Source organism: Phoca vitulina, unplaced genomic scaffold, assembly GCF_004348235.1.
Source record: "Phoca vitulina isolate PV1807 unplaced genomic scaffold, GSC_HSeal_1.0 scaffold2, whole genome shotgun sequence".
Taxonomy (NCBI): domain Eukaryota; kingdom Metazoa; phylum Chordata; class Mammalia; order Carnivora; family Phocidae; genus Phoca; species Phoca vitulina.
Genome location: NW_022589705.1, coordinates 4,497,686 through 4,513,510, shown reverse-complemented (window position 1 = coordinate 4,513,510; position 15,825 = coordinate 4,497,686). Strand labels below are relative to the sequence as shown.

The following is a 15,825-nucleotide window of genomic DNA, read 5'->3' as shown; positions in this document are numbered from 1 at the left end:
ATAAATAAATAAAATCTTAAAAAAAAATAGAAAAACTGAGTTTTCTTTTTTCTTAATAGGAATAATTTATATTCTTGGATATTAATCATTTTTCATATATACTGCAAATATTTTCCATCATGTCTTTTCATTTTGTCCATTTCTTTGCCTATAAATAAATGTCACATTTTTATGTGGTCAATTGTGTCCATTTTTTCCTTATTACTTTTGGATCATATAGCATATGTAGGTGGGCCTTCCATACTCAAAGATATGAAGATATATTTCTGTGTTGTTTTTTAGCACTTAAGAATTTAACGCAACTAGAGTTTATTTTTGCGGCTGATATGCATTAGGAATTTGTCACACAATCTGGAAGTAAATATTCTATGTAGGTTTCCCTTTACTTAGTGGTTGAGATCCAGTGCTCTGTCTTAATTTCATTTCCTGGGCAATGTGCTGAGAGATAATATCCATATTTGTGCCTAAATTAAAAAAAAGAAAGCAAGCATAATTTTTAAGATTTTTACCCACTCTCTCCTCAGGAAGCACAAAACTGGACATTTACTTTGGAAATCTGTCATTGGCTGGCTTCTCAGTGCATTTTTTTCTGGGTGCATCCAATACATCACTTTCTTTCTCTCCCTGAATCACAAATTGCTCTCCTCTTTCCCTCTGAGTCCTCCCTCACTTCTCCTTTTTTCTTTCTCTCTTCCTTTCCTTAACCATCTGTAGTATTAACCATCGTAAATGCTCTGAATGATTCAGTCTGGTTGTTTGATAGTATTCCACAGACTCTATGCGTTTTCGTTTGTTTGGGAACAAGTTTTTATTTACCTAACTGAATTTCAACAGAGTTGTAAAATGTATGCTGAACTTAAGATCTGGGGATTTCAAGCACTTACAGTTGAGACTCAACTTATATGTCTTTTTATTTATTTATTTTTAATTTTTTAAAGATTTTATTTATTTATTTATTTATTTGAGAGAGAGAGAATGAGAGAGAGCACATGAGAGGGGGGAGGATCAGAGGGAGAAGCAGACTCCCTGCTGAGCAGGGAGCCTGATGCGGGGCTCGATCACAGGACTCCAGGATCATGACCTGAGCCGAAGGCAGTGGCTTAACCAACTGAGCCACCCAGGTGCCCCTGTCTTTTTAATCACAAAGAATTTTAGAACCTAGAAAACACCTGTTGAGGAAGAGAAAAAAAAATCTATTTTCATAATTCTCTCACGTGTCTAGATTCTCCGATACTTGTACTCACAGGATAAATATTTGCATGCTGCTATTCACTTATGAACACTTACCTATATTTCGATGTGTCCTGTTCGGGGCAGCATAGCAGAATGGATAGAAGCGGGCTGTATGCTGACATTTGGCTCCTTGTTAACCAAAGGGGGCTCTGGAGTGATTTACTTAGCCTCTCGGTTCCTTTTCTCTTTGATGGGGGTAATAAAACCCACCCAAGGTTGTTGTGAGGATTAAAATTTGATAAGAAGACACTACGCATGATAAACACACCTGCTTTGGTAAAGGAGCCCCTCGGCAGGGTTGGTCTGCTGAGGGTGTATGTGTGTGTGTGCGTGTGCGTGTACGTGTGTTTTATGCTAACTGTAAAAGAAGTGAAAACGAGGCACGTGGTTCAGCTCTCAGAGGGTGGATTCCACTGGTCTTACTTCAGTTCCTTTCGCAGGAAGAGCTCAAATCATAACAAGGAAACTAACCCTAAAGATGAGCCTCGCATGTCAAATCTTAGCCAGCTTCCTTCTGATTTTCATCGTTTCTACCAAAGGTAAGTCAGTGTGGGTCTCCACTGGAGACCCTAACATGAGCATAAGAGTCAAAGAGGTCATAGCCCAACTTTCTCCGGCAGTGTGTCTCAAGATCTCAGGAACTGTCTTGCTTTTTATAGGTACAGCCCCTGAAAACAATGTTGTCTGGGGTACCCTGGGTCAAGACTTCAACCTGAACATTACTGGTTTTCAAATGAATGATAATATAGATGATATACGATGGGAAAAAGGCAAAATCAAGGTTGCACGACTCAAAATGGGCCAGCTTAAAGACACAGGTGTAAGATACAATGTATCAACAAACGGAGCTCTGAAAATTAAACATCTGAAGATAGAGGACAGTGATTCCTACAGGGTGGTTATATATGCTACAAATGGAAAGAACATATTGGACAAAACATTTCAACTGAAGATTCAAGGTAAGTCTTGGTTCCCTAAATTCTTCCATCTCAGTCTGGGCGCTATTTAGCAAGTTGGGGAATAGCATGTATGGAATGGCCCCAGCGTGACCTCGGCCTTGGGGGAGCCCTAAAGGAGATCTAATGCATCTCTCCCACCTCAGTGAGGGCTCCGTCCTGTGGAAGAGATGGAGTCTCCATGTGGGGAAATACACGGCTGATAGAACCTCAACTCTCTTTGCCTAAAATGCTCTCTTCAGTGGTTATGGGGATATGCAGTTGCATGTAGAACCCCGATTAAGGTCAGGAGGAGAGGAACAGGTGGGCAGAAGAGAAAAGTGGTCATTTCAGGTGGACGATGAAGGAGCAAGCTGGGTGTGGGGCAGACTAACTGGAGAGCAGTGGGTCTTCCAACCACAGAGACATTTCAAGCCAGGATGCCCTGAAAGAGTAGTTATATGGCAGGAAATGGCTGGAAGTAATGAATTTAAAGATGAACAGCCCTTGTTTCAGATCTGTTCAACATCAGAGTGATCAAAAGCTGAAGATAATTTTTGCTATAGCTGTAGAAAAGACACCAGGTGTGGTCTTATGTATGTAATGCCCTGGGAGGGCGGGAGTGCCTCCTGAAGATGAGCCAGGGAGCTGTTGCTACAGCCCGGTCTGAGGTAGGTGGGCGGGGGTGGGGAGCTGCTTGGGGATTCTGAATTCAGGGTGCATGTTAGAGTCAATGGGAGACCCTAGGAAAAGTTACTGGGGCCAAGGTCCCGGCCCAGACCAGTCAAATCAGAATTTCCTGGCATGGGCCCTGGGCATCAGTAGGTGCCAAAGCTCCCCAGCTGGCACTAATGGGCAGACAGAACCGAGGGCCCCTGGAGTTGATGAGGGGTGCCTGTAAAATGAGGAAGTAGAGTATGCGGAGAGTCCTGGGTGGAGAAAGGATGGGCAAGATGGCTTGGGTGCAGGAGACTAGGAAGAGAAAGCGAAATTGAAATGACATTGATGTTGAAAGGCTGGGGATACTTGGGAGGGGGTGATAAGAAGTGAGAAGGGGAAGAAGCAGCTAGCTTGGAGAGGAAGACAGGCGCACAAGCCAGAGATTCCGCGGGCAAATAAACTAGTATTTCTGTGCTTCACACAGGAAACGCGCTGGAGGCAGGGCCCCTCCCCCCTCACTAGGCTCACCTCCAGCCCTGCTCTCAGCAATCCCACATGTGCCGGCTCCCTGCAAGTGACAACTCTCTGGGCCCTAGGCCCCTGCAACCTTGAATGGAGAGCACATTCCAGAAATGGGGCAGGACTGAGAAGGGAGCTGGAAGGGGGCTCTGCTTATGGGCTCTGGGAACCCAGTTCTCATGACTCCTGTCCACATGGGCTCAGGTGTTCCCTTCTGAACATGAGCCTCACGTTTGCGCCTCGTCTAGTCATGCAGTGGTAATGGCTACCCAGCTCGGTGTTGGGTGCTGTGCTCCATGCTCTTACTTAAGGTTCCCGACAGTCCCGAGAGCTAGCTGTGATTATCCTCTCATTATCTACGGGGACGCAGAAGCAACTTCTCCGAAGTCACAGAGCTTGACGGGAGCAGAGTCAGGGTGCAAATCCAGGGCTTCTCTGAACAAGGATGGTGACATTTCCCCCCCCAAACAGCTTTATTGAGATAGAATTCACATACCAGAAGTTCATCCACTTAAAGTGTACAATTCAACGGCTTCTGGTATATTCACAGAGTTGCGCAACTAGCACACAATTGACTTTAGAACATTTTCTTTATCCCCCAAATAAACCCCACATTCCTTGGCCAAAAGACAGAGATCTTTCGGTGACACAACAGCCACCGGCTGAGTGTGTGTCTGTGTGTGTGTGTGTCAGGGTCACACAGCATCTTAATTCAGTGTGTGGTCTGCTCCCCATTACTTGCCACATGGCTTTGGGCAAATTCTCTGTCTGCTCTGAGTCTGATCTTTGTAATAATAACTCCATGGGATATTCAATGAGACAGCTAAACAAAGGTGCCCTGCAGGACCTGGGACCCAATACCCATCTGCGCAGTGCTAACGCCCTCCCCCATCCCTGTTTCTTCGTGCTTCTCGTAGCTTCGGTCTCTGTACTCATACCTCCTTAATGAGGGGGCTGCTTCCCCTGGCCGAAGAGGCCTTGGAAGCCCTCTTAAAAACATGTGTTGGTGGAGAATGAATAAATCCTAGAGACCTAGAACTAAGGAGTTCTCATGTATGTGATGTACCCCCACTTGATCCAGCAATGCCTCTTCCGGAAGCTACCTTACAGAGAGGGCATGTCCAAAGACATGGCTTCAAGAGCCTGCTCATCACTGTGTGGTTTATATTAATGAAATACTGGAAAGGATTGCAAAGTCCCCAGCAGTTATAAACTTATTCATTAAATTAAGAATACATCATTTAAAAAGATGGTAGAGATGAATATTTATCGATGTTTAAAAGGAAAGAATTTCATAATAGATCATCGGTAAGGAGGAATAAGGCAGACTACAAAATCATATGATCCAGTTTTAGTTTTTAAAACATTATTTATATGGATATTATGTATAGAAATCACCTGGTAAGGATATACATAAAAATATTAATAATTATTGACTCTGGGTAGTAGAATTGCATGAGATTCCTTTTTAAGATTTTATTTATTTGAGAGAGAGAGAGAGCACACATGAGTAGGGGGAGGGGCAGAGGGAGAAGCAGGCTCCCTGCTGAGCAGGGAGCCCGATGCGGGGCTCAATCCCAGAACCCTGAGATCATGACCTGAGCCGAAGGCAGACACTTAATTGACTGAGCCACCCAGGCACCCTGGCATGTGATTTTTAATCTTGAAACATTTTGCTTCATCTGATCAATTTTTACAATGATTGGATGTCACTGTTATAAATAGAAAAAAGGGATTCTTTCCATTTTGAAGAGGCAAGTAAACACCTTGATTTGACCCCTAAACTCTGCACTGGTTGCCTTGTAGACCCTCCATCTTCTTCATTCTGGATCACACAGAGTCTTGGGATGGGAAGAAAAGTGAACTTCCACATGCGGATATACTAGGGCAAAAATGAAATCTGATGGGAAAGTTCATGGAGAAGATACGTTGTCTGGGAGGCAAGGAGGGAGGGAGTCATTGAAAAAGAAGCCATCTGGCTGCATAAGGAATGGAGAGAGATTGAGAGAGAAAGGTGGTAAACCTGGGGAAAGAGAGTAAGGGTGAGATTGAGAACAGAAGAGAAGAAAAAGGAGGAGGTCACGCTAGCTAAGAAGTGGTGGAGTTAGGATTTCCACTGGCCCCATCTGAAGCCAAGGGCTTTGTCTTTCATGCCACAGCCTTGGCATATTATGGTGTCATAAAAAGAGAGGCAGGGAGCTTACGATTAGGAATGTAACAACGGCCACCAATAACGTCAGTACCTAACGATGTGCCCAGGGCCCTGTCACAGGTTGTCCCCATTATGACAGGTGGGGCATGTCTTTCTTATCCGTCTCTTACAGATGAGGGCCAGTGAAGCACAGTGAGGGGCCGAGCAGCTTTGGGTGAGGAAAGGGGCTGGTGCCCACTCACCCCAGAGCTTGAGTTGTATGCCCGGTCCTCTGCTCCCAGGACCTGGTGGATGGGTGGGGGTGGGGTTTGTTTGTGACCAAGGTCCCAGGCCACACATGGAACAATGCCTCCAGGGCAGGGTTCCTGGCTGCTTTGAAGCACTGCTCCCCCCTCAGGCTTGTGGGGATCAGGACATGTTAACCGACGTACCCATGCTACTGAACTTGGACTTGGAAGAGGGGGCTCCTCCCCTGATCTGTCATTTATTAGTGGATGCCCTTAGTCCACCATTTAACCTCAGGTCTTGGGTATGTCCTCTGTAAATGGCAAGAAAACATCAACCTCTTCTGTTTGTTAGGATTAAATGATATCATGTATGTGAAAACATTTTAAGGTACAAAATAGCACATAAACTCTTGATATATATATATATTTTTTTTTTACTCATGTAATGTAGCTATGAACTTCACAGAAAAAAATTTGTGCTGTATGTGCTGTATACAAAAAAAATAAAATAAAATAAAAGATTTTCAAAAATAGCTAGTGGTCTTGGAAATTTTCCCTGGTCCCAAACTAACTCCATTCCGCCCCTATTAATGTCTATTAAAATCAGAAAATTAGGGCACCTGGGTGGTTCAGTTGGTTAAGCGACTGCCTTCGGCTCAGGTCATGATCCTGGAGTCCCAGGATCGAGTCCCACATCGGGCTCCCTGCTCAGGAGGGAGTCTGCTTCTCCCTCTGACCCTCCCCCCCTCATGCTTTCTCTCTCTCAAATAAATAAATAAATAATTTTTTTAAAAATCAGAAAATTGGCTAATATGAATTGGATTTTTTTTTTCCAGAGGCGGTTTCACTACCTGTGATATTCTGGAGTTGTACCGGCAGAAACGTGACCTGTGAGATAAAGAGTGGAACGGACCCTGAATTAATGCTGTATCTAGATAATACACTATTAGATAATGCTGCATCTAAAACTATTTCTCGGACGATTGTCACAAACAAGTGGACGACCAAACGGAGTATGTCATTCAACTGCATGGCAAAGAACCGAGTCAGTAAGCAAAACAGAGGGATGACCATCAATTGTTCAGGTGTGTGGCAAGCACTGGTCAGACATGCCGGGCTTAGTTCGCAAACACAGCCTGCCAGGTCCAGGGCAGAGATTCACTCCAGCACCTGGGTCTCGGGGCTAGGAGGCAGCCTTGGCTCAGGGTGAGAACTGAAAACACACCTCTTCCTCCTGGAAACCTCCAAGGCAATCCTTGGAGGAGAGAGAAAGTGGTGTTCTGTGGTTACCCATCGTGGGTGTCCTTCCATGGAGCACAGTAACTCGAGCCTGGTAACCTCGGGCAATTATAAAGATCCTCTTCTGGGAGAAAGAATTGCCCAATTGAAGAGGTAGAAGGAACTGTAGAGGTTATCTCATGCAAACCCCCATTTCCCAGAGAGGTCAACTGATTTGCCTGAGGTCCCTCAGCTAGTCAGTGACCAGGATTGTGACTCCCAGGCTAACAATGGAGAAGGGAACAAAAAAGATTACTTTCTGGAAGGGAGATGGGCGGTACCTCCTATCAGGAGCCAAGGTAAAAATCCAGAAGTTAGGGGCATGGAGAGAGGATGAGCTCAAGGCCAGAGAGGATGGTGGACCCTGTGAGGCAATGTCCCTCCTGCCATAGAGCTGACAGCCCCGCGTCAGGAAGTCCTGAAACCCCAGGCGTGTAAGCTCTCCCCCCAGAGTTCCTGCTTCACATGACTCCTGGAAGTAATGTTGGAGAGGCAGCCTGCTGTTGGGGGAGCTCTGGGAACCAGAGGCCTGGACTTCTAGTTTGCGTCTGTCCAAATTCAGCGGGATTACCTTGTCAGAGTTCCTTCCCCTCTCTGGGCTTCAGCCTCCTGGTCCACAAAGAGAATGAGCCCCATGATCCATCAGTTTCCTCGTCTGGTACTCTGTCTGCTTAACCCTTCTGAAGGGAGACTGAACACAGAAAAGTAGTTCCTGGGCCAGAGGCCCTGAGATTCTACAGGGACTATGGCTGGTGAGTGACCTCAGGAAACAGCCCTTGAGCTGGTATGAAGTCAGACGTGAGGCTTTCTTATATACGCGTTGAAGGAGTTACCTGCCGCTGCATAACAAATTACCTTTGTTGGTGGCTTAAAACACCGGTGACTCGCTGGCAGTTTCTGTGAGTCATGAGTCTGGGAGCGTCTTAGCTGGGTGGTTGCGGCTCTTACATGCGGCTGCGGTCAGGACACCGGCCGGGACCACAGTCAGGTGGGCTGGGTCCAGGCTCTGCTCGTCGGGGCTCGCTCACGGGGCCTGTTGGGCCGCCTCACAATATGGCTACTAGCTGCCCTCAGCCAGGCTAAGAGAGAGCCTGAGTGAGTGCCTGAGGCAAACGCCACAGTCTATTTGTAACTTAGTCTCAGGGGTACTATCCCATCACTTCTGCCATATTCTGTTCTTCAGAAGTGACACAGTAAGCCCAGCCCACATGCATAGGAGGGAATACCAGGGGGCTGGGGCTTTTGGGGGGCATCTCAGAGGCTGCCAACCACACGCTTAGACGGGCATCACTTCACCCTCATGTCCGTCTACCAGCCATGACTCCACAACCCCCCATCACGAAGGCGCAGTGAGCAAAGCTGCCCCTTCTTGACTTCACGACCTCTTTTCCCCCTTCTGGGGAAGACATACTTCTACTAAAAATTATTCATTGTTTATCTGAAATTCAAATGTAACTGCATTTCCTGTGGTTTATCTGGCAACTGTGTTCTTCATGTTTATTCTAACCAGATCCCACCAGTATAGAAATGCGTGTGCATCAGGGATGGAGGGAGTCAGGAAGGGCCTCGGGAGAAGCCAAGGTTCAAAGGTAGAACATTCACATCCCTTACCCTCTGAGGCAGGTCTGGAAAAGGGCCACTGAAAAGATGGGAAGGATACCCGGGGGGAGGCGGGGGAGGGACAGGTGCTCTTGAAGACCCTCAAAGGGATCACCTTCAAGGTCCAAGCCAGAGAGGGGCAAGGAAAAGACTATCCATTTGGCTCAGCAAAAAGCGAGCATATCCTTGAAACCAAAACACTGAGGGAGGAGCAGATTTGGATGCTGAAGGACCACCTCACATGAACTTATGGGGGCGTCATGTGGGAAGCGGTAGGCTTGGATTTCGAGATGGTGAGGGCGTGGTTTTGATGGAGCCCCAGCTGCCTCTGAGACAAGCTGGAATGTTCCCTGCCGAGAGCACCCCAGGTGCCTCAGAGGGCCCTGCTGGACAGACCTGTGAATGGACAGTGTGAGGCATGCCTCCGTTTCCATGAGTGCCCCAGACAGAGGTGTGGCCACCCCGTGTGAGGGCTCAAAAGCTTAGCAGTGGCTGCAGGCTCAGCCCCTGCTCCCCGACCTGTTCCCACTGGGTCAGACCCTGGGAAGGTCAGCCCGAGAGAGACTCCAGCAGCCCCCGGCTCCAGCCCCCAGAGCCTTCAAGGACCCCAATGCTTTCTTGGTCCCATGGAATCTTCCAATGGAAGCACGTCCGTCAGCAGAGCAGGGGAGGTTGTGTGACTGGCAGGCCAAGAGTGGGGCAGAGAGGAAAAACAGTGAGAATTAACAGACTGTTGCTGTCAGAAAATCTGTTCAGTTTGGTTTCCGGGCCTCTGGCTTACTCCCAGGGCTCATCCTGGGCTTCACGTGTAACAGGGTCTTCCCAGGGATGTTTGGCTGGAAAAGGGTCTCCTTGTGATGCTGGCCGAGCTCCGGTTTGTCCTCCAGATGCGCGAGTCCCCTGACACCTGGCCTCAGCTGAGGCCTCTCTAACTGCCCTTGACTCACCAAGGGCAGGCGGCCCAGTCCCTCTCCCGGGGACACAGCCCCCAGAAACACCAGTGCACAGAGCTCTGCTAAGAGCCAGACCTTGCCTCTGTGTGTTGTTTTACAGTTTACAAATCACTTTTACTTCCATTATCTGATTGACCTCCAACAGCCACCCTGTGATGTAAGTTTCATTATCTCCTTTTTATGCCGAATGGAACAGGCTCAGGGAGGTGGAGTAGCTTGCCAAAGGTCACACAGCTCTTGCCTAGAAGAGCCTGGATTCAAACCCATTTCTCTGAACACTGAGTGGTTATCCTCATTGCGTTGCGGTGACTGAAGGTCTGCGACCTCAAGATCAAATCCACTGCTGCTGCTAAGCTGACTCACTGCGTGTCTGAGTTTCTCTCATAGGCCAGGGAAAATCTGGGAGGGGGAGCTGACCAGCGGGCTGGACAAGTGAAACTTTTACCCTGAGTCTTCGGAAACCGCCTGGTCAAAACAAAAACACCCCACCTGGTGTAGGAGGGCAGCCAGAGATGGTGGATACATAGTGCAGAAACATGGACAAGGGGCTGCTTAAGGCACCACTCAGGAACAGATACTTTGTGGCCTCAGGCAACCCATCTTCCCTCTCTGGGCCTATGAAACCAGAAGTGACCCTAGATTGTCTCTAAACTCCTTCCGAGAGCTAAACTTCTATGACATGCTCCTTGACGGGGCTGTGGGGCAGGCCCGGGGGGGGGGGGGGGGGGGGGGGGGGGGGGGGGCCGGGGGGATGGGGGAGGGCGGGGGGCAATGCCGAGCACCTGAAGAATTTGGCATGTCTGGTACAGAGCAGCCATCTGGGGGGCTTAGGCCAGACCCCCGCGCTTTCAGAGATCGACACAACTGACCGCCTCCATGCGCTCGGCTTTTCTGAGGGTGAAAAGCCCCATGAGGCTCTTTCACCTGCTTCATGCGGGAGGCAGGAATCCTTGGCCAGAGCCATGAAATGGCCCTTCGGCCCAGGACCCCTCACCTCCATGCATTTCTGTTCCTCTTGCAGAGAAGGGTCTGGACTTGTATCTCATTGTTGGTATCTGCGGAGGAGGCATCATCTTCGTCATCTTTATGACACTACTCATTTTCTACATCAACAAGAGAAAAAAGCAGAACAGGAGGAGAAATGGTAAGCTCCCCCGCTTCTGTCCCACCGCAGGCCAGGGCAAAATCCCCGTGGAAACAACTCATGGGGATGACACTGTGAGTCTGGAAGGAAAATAATGGAGATGGGGAGTTTCAGAATGTCAGGGTTATAACCAGTGGTTACAGGGTTTTCCGTTCTCTGGTTAGCTTGATCTTTGAAAAATAAATTCTCAGTGGTGACGGTAGGAGAGCGCTGAGAAGCCGAATCTTGGTTGGCCCCTTGGAATGCGCCACCGAAGCTGACTCGGTCGAAGCCCTGTGTGGACATATTTTGAATGAGCCACACATCTCTACGTGGGTAGAATGATTAGCTTCGAGATAGCATCTCCATGAACAAACATCTCATCCTCTCTGGAGGTTGGGGGGGCGGGGGGTGGAGGCAGGCAAGGTGTGTTCAGAACCACGCTCCTAGAAACACCGGTAAAATTTCAGGGACCTGCAGGACACATGTGATCTAAAACCAGGGAGTTATACCGCCCTTCCAATTTGTTATTCAGAGGGGGTATGCGTGCTGGGACTGTTTCTTCCTCAAATCAGGCCTGTCCAACAACCCAGCAAGAATGAAAATGTTGTGCTTGTAAGTGGGGAGCTGGCTCAAGGAACACAGGCCTCCCAAGGCAGCGAGTTCAGATAACGGCACATCAGGTGTCCCTGCGGGCTCTGGGGGTGCTGGGACCCCACGCTGCAGGTGGGTCCAGTGGGGCACATCCGGCCACAGCAAGACATGCAGCCAGGCAAGCAGGCCCCTCAGGTTCTGTGTAATCTGACATTCACAGTAGCACTGGGTCTTCTCACTCTGGGTCTCTCCCTAGAGGGGGCATGTGATGCCCACGCCAGTGGGCTGCAGCACCACACAAACAAGGACCTGGGCTGAACCTGCCCAGCCAGGGGTGGTCTTGGACTTGGCTTCCTTACTTCAGACTTCTTACCTTGGGTCCCCTTCAGGCCACGGCTCCCAGCGCGGCACCATGTTTCCACCGCCATCTCTCCAGCCCCCTCTGCCTGCATGGAGCAGAATTGCTTGCTAGTCCCATGGGCATCCATGGCTCCCTCACATCTGTGCCCTGCTCAGGCTGTTTTCTGTCCATGTCCCCCTGCAAAGGCCCTTTCTCCACTGCCTGATGGTCAAAGATCACATAGTCCTCCAAGCCCGTGACAAGGCAATCGCTGCTTTCAACATGATAATTAGCTCATGTTGACAAAGCAGTCAGTCACTTGGGCCAGGGACTAACCTCTGTAATATAATGCTTTGCATTCATTATTGTATCCAACTTCCTGAGTGATCTTGTGAGATAGATAATATTCATACAGATGAGAAAATTTAAGCTCAGTGAGGTTAAATGATTTCCCCCCAAATCCTATGGCCAGTGGGCTAAGTCAGGCCTAGGTGATGCAAGCAAGGAGTTCTGTACAATTTAAGGAGACCATCACCCTCAGGGTCCACCCTGCCTCGCTCAACCCTGAGAGTGAGGGACCCCTTCCATTCTGTGCCCTGGTGAGATGAGGAGGACACTGAGCCTGGAGGAATTCTGGGGACCAGACATCTGGGCAGCGGCTGCAGTGATGGGGGGGTGGTGGGCATGCTTGTCCCCCCCCCCCCCAGTCCTGCTCTGCCAGGCAGGCTGCTCAGAGCCACAGTTCACCTGTTTGTTGTGCAAGGCAGCCCGGGGGCTTGGCCACTTGGCCGCACTTTCCTCCTCTCCGCAGAGCTCATGGGACTCTCTCTGCACCTCTCTGGTGGCTCTGGGTTCTTCCCAGAGTCTGACATTGTGGTTTGCAGTCCTGCCTCGGGTTCCTTGATTTCAGGCTTCTTGAGGGCAGGTATTGTCCTGTCACTGGCTTGTGTCTGAGCCGTCGCCGCTACTCGGCAGTGGCACTGAATTGAGAAGATGGGGAAGAAATGTTTGAAGGACAAACATACAAAACAGTGGGTGAACAGACTGCTAGGCAAATGGGCAGCCCAAGCTTGCCTTAGAGGGGATGAGAGAGGCCTCTCCAAGGCCGCACAGCTGGGACTTGGGCCCCTCAAGTCCTCTCCACAGCTTCCTGGCATGCCCTCAGCTACCTCGGGGCGCCAAAGATGGCATAGAGGATGTGTTTTTCTCACACGTAGGCGGTACACGCTCAATAAATATTTACATTGATCCTACCTTACCAAGAGGACTCTCAGAAGTTTTATTATTGCAGATGAGGAGCTGGAGATAAGAACACGCAGAGTAACCACCAAGGAAAGGCGCCAGAAGCCCCGCCAGGTTCCAGGATCAGCTCCTCAAAATCCAGCTGTGTCCCAACCTCCTCCACCACCTAGTCATCGGCCCCAGGCCCCTTGTCATCGGCCCCCACCTCCGAGCCACCGTGTCCAGCACCACCCACAGAAGAAGGCTCCTCCTCCATCGGCCACCAAAGTTCACCAGCAGAAAGGTCCTCCCCTCCCTAGGCCTCGAGTTCAACCAAAGCCTCCCCATGGGGCCACTGAAAACTCGTAACTCTGTCTCCTGACATGGTTGGCCCCTTCTTCTATCTAAAAGAGACAGAAATTGTTCTTTCCCATAAAGGCACGGTGGAGTTTCTCCACCACGGGGGTCCGCACCTGCACTTTCATCAAGTGCGTTCTGCAAGTTAGGATTATCACCTCCCGGGCATGTGGGCCATGGCCATGTCTGCATCTCCTAGCTCATTCACATGCCCTAACACCTGGAGCCTCTGGCTTCCTCCCAAATCCTCATCATGCTAGGAAGGGCTAGCAATTCAAGTGCCAGCATGGGGATGATGGGCCACTGAGCACAAAGTTCGAGAGCTCTCCTCGCCGCCCCCTCAGATCACGTGCAGACATGGGATGTCTCACCACCCCCGTGCCTCGCTGCAAGCGGCTACCTGCCCGAGTGACCCTTGGGTTTCTTATGTGCCTGGTGGACACTTGCCTACCATCTGGAGGGGAGAAGTGAAATAAAAGCTTTGATTTGACCCAGTGTCTGCTCATTGTAGAAAGAAGCCCAGCAGCAAGCTGCTGGATGAGAAAGAGGCTGGGTGGTGTGACAGCCGGATCAAATTTGGTCACCCCAATTCATCTGGGCCACCAAATCCCCCCACCCCAGAACAACCAGAGCATGCTCCCCAGGTCTCAGCTGCAAGGCTGGCCCAACAAGCTATCTGATTTGTCTGTTGAATTGAAACCCCTATGAGCAAACGGTGACAAAAAGGCATCAGCAAACGGAATTTGGGTCTCACTTCCTTGACTGTTCAGACATGGTCACAATGATCTGTAGAATCATCCTTGAAAAGAAGGGAATCTGTGAATCCTGGAGGTGCCATGAGACTATCAAACAACACCGAAGGGCAGGCTGAGAGCCACCTCGGTGGCATCAAATCCCCAGTGTCTTAAATGGCCACTCGGCAAAGATCATCCCCCAGCCCCAGCCAGCAGCCATGCTACTATACTGGGGGAAGTGGAAAAAAAAAAAAAAAAACAGTTTTCAGTTAAGGTTTTAAACAATAGGCGGTGAGCAGGCACCTGCTTTGAAATGTTTGGTGCCATGTTTGTGGTCCTGTCCGCCCTCCTTCTCCTGGCTTTGTGCACTTGCTAAACCTTGTCAAGATCTGGCAGGAAGCTCTGAGGTCTAAACCACAAAGTCTCTGTATACTCAGGACTTCCTGTGAGAGCTCACTGAGGGTGGAACCGTGCCTGCCTCTGAACCCCAGTGTCTATTGTGTTAGTGCCCCGAGTTAATTATTAAGGATGAGGATGAATGAGCGCCCACAGCCTCCTGAAATTCAAACACGAAATCCAGCCCAGTAACAGTCATCCCAGGACCTACCTGGTGGGAGAGATGAAGGTCTTAGCACTGCCCCCTTCTCCTTCCTCACGGCAGTCCTGAAGGATTCCATCAGCCATCCTGCCATCATGGCTCATTCCCATTCCCTTCATTAAGCCTTCCCTGGCCTCTCCAACCCAAGCCCGGCCTTTCGTCTGAAATCCTGGGTTGCAATCACATATATTGCCTGTCATTGCTCCACAGCTCATCGTTCAGTCTTTCAGCATTCGCTGAATGTCTATGTACCAGACTCTCTCCCAGGTAGAGATGTACATTGGCATCTTTGCCTACACTCAGCTTACAGTCTGGTTACAGAGCGGAGGACCAATAACCAGACAAATGAAACACAGCCTGGGAAGTAGAGGTCAGACGCAAGTACAGGAGCCCAGAGGAAGGACTTTGAATCTACATGGAGTGGGGGGGCTGGGGAAACCTGGAGGAGGCATTTGAATCGAGTCGTGCTAAATCAGTAGCGTTGGTGAAGTCGCTGGGCAGAATCACCTGTGCAGAGGCAACAACCTGAGCAAGGCTCATGTCGTCTCCCTGTGTCCACAGGTATGTGATTCCTTTTTCAACTACTGGGTTTCATCAACTTGAAGGTACCATCGATACGAAGGGGCAGTGGTATTTTATATGCGGTAAGAGAGAAAAAACACCCTTTGTTGCGTTATAACAAATGCTAAGATACAGTTTTTAGGCGTGATCCCATTTCTGAGATGTTAAAATGTAAAAAAAAAAAAAAAAAAAAATGCTTTCTAGAATCAGTGAAATCTTCCTGAGGACAATGACTATTTCCCAGTGTCGTGTACTGAAAATGTCACTAGTAAACTTGACTGAATGGGTGAGGACAGCCCTGTCACAGAGGGGCAGTGGACATGTGTAGCATCCACAGATGTAAGACACTTTCCCTCCCTGCTACAGTCTCCACTGTGAGGCGGAAAACATGGGCTTTGCTCAAGATTTGTGGTGCAGTCACCCCACATGTCCGGTGTTGGGTGACCTGCCACTGACCCTGTCTGGAGCATAGACTTTCTGAGAAATGATCAGGTCAGCTGCACAAGAATAGACTGCGGATAAAAAAAAACTTGAAAAACAGGGGCACCTGGGTGGCTCAGTCGTTAAGTGTCTGCCTTCGGCTCAGGTCATGATCCCAGGGTCCTGGGATCGAGCCCCGCATCGGGCTCCCTGCTCAGGGGGGAGCCTGCTTTTCCCTCTCCCACTCCCCTGGCTTGTGTTCCCTCTCTCGCTGTGTTTCTCTCTGTCGAATAAATAAATACAATCTTAAAAAAAAAAAAA

At 49.3% G+C, this 15,825-nt stretch overlaps 1 protein-coding gene across 1 annotated transcript; it reads left to right on the top strand.

Moving 5' to 3' along the window:
• The first annotated feature begins 1,686 nt into the window (after positions 1-1,686).
• On the top strand, positions 1,687-13,643 carry CD2 (CD2 molecule). The gene is made up of 5 exons (XM_032415578.1): positions 1,687-1,772; positions 1,893-2,192; positions 6,563-6,811; positions 10,578-10,700; positions 12,905-13,643. The coding sequence occupies exons 1-5, from the start codon at positions 1,712-1,714 to the stop codon at positions 13,201-13,203; spliced, it is 1,032 nt and encodes a 343-aa protein (XP_032271469.1). The 5' UTR covers positions 1,687-1,711; the 3' UTR covers positions 13,204-13,643.
• Positions 13,644-15,825: the final 2,182 nt, after the last annotated feature.